The 5,541-nt window shown below is 37.2% G+C and overlaps 1 protein-coding gene across 1 annotated transcript; it reads right to left on the bottom strand.

Annotated features, from left to right (window-relative positions):
• Positions 1 to 2,273: 2,273 nt before the first annotated feature.
• Positions 2,274 to 5,091, bottom strand: LOC144555142 (rRNA-processing protein fcf2-like). The gene is made up of 6 exons (XM_078303375.1): positions 4,962 to 5,091; positions 4,013 to 4,240; positions 3,674 to 3,734; positions 3,478 to 3,555; positions 2,915 to 3,030; positions 2,274 to 2,593 (listed from the first exon to the last, which is right to left on the bottom strand). Exons 2-6 carry the CDS (start codon positions 4,228 to 4,230, stop codon positions 2,482 to 2,484), a joined length of 585 nt encoding a protein of 194 aa, XP_078159501.1. The 5' UTR covers positions 4,231 to 4,240; positions 4,962 to 5,091; the 3' UTR covers positions 2,274 to 2,481.
• Between the last annotated feature and the right edge of the window lie 450 nt (positions 5,092 to 5,541).

Raw genomic sequence — 5,541 nt, 5'->3', positions numbered from 1 at the left:
GCTGGTACAAATACAATTATACTTGTCTTTCGAACAATCATCCAGTTGAGGCACTCATTCTTCTTGAAGGATGGTATGAATTTGTTCAAAGAGGATTTACCGCTGCCCAAAGCAGTTCTCCTGTTTACCCCTTCTTACAGAAACAGCCCTCAGTTTACTGTTGCATATGGTCAGGACATACGATACAGTTGTGTCTGTACGTGACAGTATTTGTTGCCAATCTGGTGCCAGAGTGAGCAAGGAGCACGCCACATAGTTGTCAAAATTGTTATAGTACGTGTCAGAAAAAATAGTTCTGTGAAAATTGTTGGGGCAAGCAGGTTGTTTATCTTTGAAATCTGAAAAAGGGATAGGTAAATTTTGCTCCTTGATTGGCGAACCAAGGACCAGCAAGAAGCAGTAGAGAGAGAGACAGCACTGCCTTACCAGTGCAAAGCAGTTAGGTGGTTGTCTTTGTCCTCCTCCATTTCTCTGAAAGTGAGCTCAATCTATGGACCATTTCAGTGAGCTCAACCCATGGACCGTATCAGACTCGGACGCAGTGATTATGTTTTGGATTTTATTTTTTTTTCTCATTGGTGTTCGTTTTGGAGTTATAATAACTGCTCAGATCTGTGACGATGGCCCTGCTCCAAATAGAGAATAATCCAAATTGAAATTAAATGATGTTGCTCCAGACCAATTTTTGCTTACCAGCACAAACAAAACCAGAATTGAGATTCTGGGTAGTGAAAAAAAAAAATTCAAAATTAGAAAGAGGACCTAAAAACCATGACAGGATAACACTAGCGTGAACGTAGCACACCATATCTTTTGCAAAGAGAAGTTAAGACCACTCAATAATCCTTTTTTTTTTCAATATTCCAAGTTTTTTTTTATCAGAATTCAATTGCTCTTCAATTTTACTAGTCTCTAAACCAATGTTATTAAATGCGGTTTTCATGCTTTATGCAGATTTTAATGCGAAACTATATGTACGAATTTAGTACGTAGTGGTGTCTCTATATATATAAAAATATAAATGTTTTCATAGTTACACATAAATCAGAAAAAAAAAATAGATGTCTCCATGCATTTAAAAATGGAGAATAGAAGAACATACATTAAAGAAAAAAAAGAAAGAAATGGTTGTAGCTGTCGGTAGGGTTAGTAAATTGCTCATAATTTGTGACTCGCTCGCTAAAAGTTTATTAACAATTCGCTCATTATCAACTTGCTTAAAATCGCTCATTATCAACTCACTTGTTAACTTAATGAGTCAAGCATGAGCATACTCCAACTCGCTCATTAAGAACTGAGTTACATGAATCTTGCCACATCCAGTCCCAAACTATATCAAACCCAAATAAATCAGGTTTATGCCACATCCAATCTCAAGTGTGTTGTTTACAAAGAATTGAAATTAAAGTGTTTGTAATGGATTGTAGGGCCTACTCTCACTTTTATTCGAGTCATCATTTGCTGGTATTCTGTTGCAACATGTTTTCTGTTCATGGCAGCCTTGTAATAGCACTGAACATTCATGTACTTTCTTGTTATATTAATGATAACCTACGGGTTTATTGTAAAAAAAAACAAAAGAAGGTTAAATGAATTATGATAATTTGTTAAATTCTAACTCGTGACTCGTGACTTGCTCATAACTCGCTCATTAACTTAATGAGCTGAGCATGAGTATACCCCAACTCGCTTATGCTCACTCATTAATCACCCCTAGCTGTCAGCGCACATTGCTTGGGCCAATTTTTCTTTCTGAGGATAATAATATAATCGTTCCATTAATAATTTTGTAACAAGGCTTTAAACGCTATCCAAAAATAACTTGAAACATGGCGTGAGCCAATTACTAGAAACGGTTGTGGGCCTCGTGGTTGTCAGAGTTTTGTAGCACCACACAGAGCTCATCTCAAAAGAAGCAAGCGGATTAGTGGGAAAAAAAGTTACCAAAGTCTTAGACCCACGGGGAAAGATAACTGTATACATATGTAAATATGTACAGTATATAAGGTATTGGGTGGTGCATTTATCACACGCGGGAGATAGAGAAGAGAGAAATTGTTAGGCACGATATGTGGCTTACAGAGAAATTCTTAGACAAAATATTTAAACCGCATTGCTGGATTCTATGCGGCTGACGACCAAAACCGCATTTAATAACACTGCTCTGAACATTGGTTTTGCATTCTCAGGGCAACATGTCAGGTCATATACGAGAATAATCAATTCGAAAATCAAATGTATCATTGGTTTTTGGTTATTAATGAGAGGAGAAAAGTAGGTAAGAAATTAATCACAACACAATGTTATAAATTTCAAAACCTTCTGACTCGATCAACAATTCTACAAGTAGTGACTACACAGTAAAATGAAAATAAGATTGAATTACAGTGTACTGCTTCTCACAGCCAACATGTCAAAAGCAGATTAAATATTTGAACTAAGATGCAAATTGCATACATAACCCTGGAAAAGTGAGACCATTCAGTGCTCCCTCCTTTGCTTGGCCCGTTTCAAAGTCTGACGGCCCTTTATCTTCCATTTTTCAACATCTCTCGGCCGGCGTGACTCGTGGATTTCCACAATCTTGCGCTTCCTGAATTACATTAAAAGAATAATGAATCATGCATAACTGACTGACTACTTATTGGACTAGTATAAAACCGTTGCAACTTCATTAAGGCAGAGTCGGTACTACTAACAAAATTGTAGTACTCAATTCTTCTTTTTATTATCCTTTTTGTTACTTTTTCAGGGCAATTTGTCTGGTTAAGATAGGGGCATTACTTAGGCTCTAGTTGGTACCTGTCAGGTCCAAAACAATTATGTACTACCTTGATTGCATGTAGTTCTCAAAGAAAAAACTCAACCGATACACATCAATAGATAACTAAACAAAACAAGGATAAGGTCTTACTTGTATGCTTTAAAAGTTGGATCAGATAGAAGTTCATCAGCCAGTGTAGGCTTCCTCTCTTTCTTTGTTAACCGGCCTGAGAAGTACTCAGATGCTGGTTCAATAACAGTGCCCACCTGAGTGCACACAATAAGATAATCCATAAACAAAATAAAAATATAAACATACAGCTAGAAAAAATTAAAACAATTAAATTAAGCAACTTCCACACACACTATAGTCAAATAACATCAAAGGCCATGCCAATGCTGAATAATCTAATTGGCTTTCCCTATCATGAACTTCCTCTGCATAGGAGAGTAAAACAATGTTTGAGTAGCTAGAAAGTAAAAGACCACCCGTAAAGTACACATATGTCATTAGAAAGTGACTAGTGTAAGCATCAAGAACCACCTGAAACCATCACATGTTACTATACTACTATTTAAATGTTGCTCTTGACAAATAAAACCGAATAAGACTGAGAATAAATGGATTATATTCAGGCCAATTGGCGCCAACTTCACACCGCCTGTTAACAATTGGTGTATATGTCATGAGAAAGAAAAAAGAAAAGTGAATACCTGGAAGTACTTGGGAAGAGTCTTCGAGTTTCCAACTGCTTTCTTGAAGTGCTGCTTTGGATCAATTACACTCCTCAACTGAAACAAAATTCATAATTGCAATTAGGGGAGTTAGAGGAGCAATACACATCTTATGGCAAAAAAAGCGCTCTTAATTTGATTAATATTAAGAAAATTTTTTGAAGGAAATACACACTCTGAGGATCTCAAGGTCAGCTTTTAGCTCAGGAGTAATAGTTGGAGCTGGCATATCAAACCTACACAAAATAACAATTAATTAACAGAAGTTGCATCTCAATAAGCACCATCAGCAAGGAATTCCATAGTGCCCAATGCTGGTGAGTAGCAGTTTGGTGGTAGAAAGTCAGATTGGTACTAATATAAGAGGAACATAAAATTAAAATGGCAATCATGAACAGCTAACACCTTTTAGAGACAGTTTCAAACACAAATGCCTAAACTGATCACCACACCAGCACTGGAACTAACTGCCACAGTATTGACATCTGGCATGAAAGGCTTTGCATTTACTTACCAACTTTTACCAGAGGTATCTTTTGCATTCTTCCGCAGCAGTTTATTCAATTTCTGTGGATCACGAGGTGGTACAAACAAACCATCAACAAGCTGGGTCTCAGGCTTCCATACCGAGTCTTGAATTTTTAAAGTTGATGCAGTTTTCTTTGATCCGTTTTGTGTGAAGGAGATTTTAGGGCACCACGTTAGGCCGATCTCAGATTTATTTTCTCGCATCTTATTTCACCTGAAGGAAAAAAGGGCACAAATTAATAGTCAGCTAAATGTAACAAAAGGAAAAGCAAAGATTGTTAACATGCTGTCCTTGCCATAAGTCTCCCAGTTACCCCCAACAACAATAGAAATTCACCAGAATAAATAAACTTGTACAAAGAACATAGTAGAAAGCTACAGGTTCCAAAGCTGATAATAATATTATAATGCAGAAATACCCCAAATGCCTCAAAATTCAGGGACAACGGTTAAATAAGTAATAAGGTACAGGCAACTAAACCAGACAGATCCCACAAACCAATACAAAACCATGAAGTAAATCTCTTGTACCAACTCAAATTGAAATTCTTTTGGAACCTGGAAGATTACTGGCCTATTACTGTGCCACCCTGACATTTTGATTTGATAGTCATTTGGAAAAATAATTATAATTATAGGAAATCACCTAAAAGACATATTAAAACTATACTTTATAATCTAATTCAGTAAAATTATTCTCAGTCCCTGGCTGTATGTTGGGTGAACCTTTCTTATCAGAAATCCTATTTCAGATAACAGAGGGAAAAAAAAATGGAGGAAGCATACAACCCTTTAGTGTTCTACCAGAAACCATGGATTAGAAGAACTACAGATTGAATTTCTACTCAACTGTGCTAAGAAATTTTAACTATCGCAAATCCAAAGTATCACATCAGAGACAACGAGGAAGAGGGAGGGAGGAAGGGAGCGCTTACCAAGAATGGAGAGGAGCAGGGAAAGATTCGGGGAGAGGGGTCGGCGCCAAGGTGATAGGAGAGAGAGAACACCGTGAAGTGGAGAGGGAGCGCGATAACACGAGAGAGCAAGCGAGAGGCGAAGGCAGATGGATGTGGAGAAGAAAGAAAATCGAATTAGGGTTTTAGTTGAACGGATCGGGTTCGACTCCATGGAACCACCCAAAACTCGGCTCGGAAAATCTCTATTACTCGGATATGGGCTGAGTTTCGGACTATCCAAATCCATTAGTGTTTAGCCCGTTTAGACTATGGACCTACTATGTCTACTAACAGCCCAAGGTCACTTTAGATGAGAATTACTTTAAGAGCTCTGGGACCGGATGCGGATGGGTTGCCATTTTGCTTTCTCAATTATTTTGGGATGAATTGAAACCAGACATTATATATAGCTTTGTTCAACAAGTTGGACAGTGGTGATCTTGATATTTCAAAGTTTAACAAGTATGGTGATTCTTTGGTGAGAAAATAGTTCGTAATTCGTGACTCATTCATTATCAACTTGTTTGTTAACTTAATGTGATCCAATTCATTTATTACT

The sequence above is a fragment of the Carex rostrata genome, chromosome 6 (assembly GCF_964058835.1).
Source record: "Carex rostrata chromosome 6, lpCarRost1.2, whole genome shotgun sequence".
In the NCBI taxonomy this organism is placed as follows: Eukaryota; Viridiplantae; Streptophyta; class Magnoliopsida; order Poales; family Cyperaceae; genus Carex; species Carex rostrata.
This window is presented reverse-complemented; position numbering and strand designations above follow the sequence as displayed.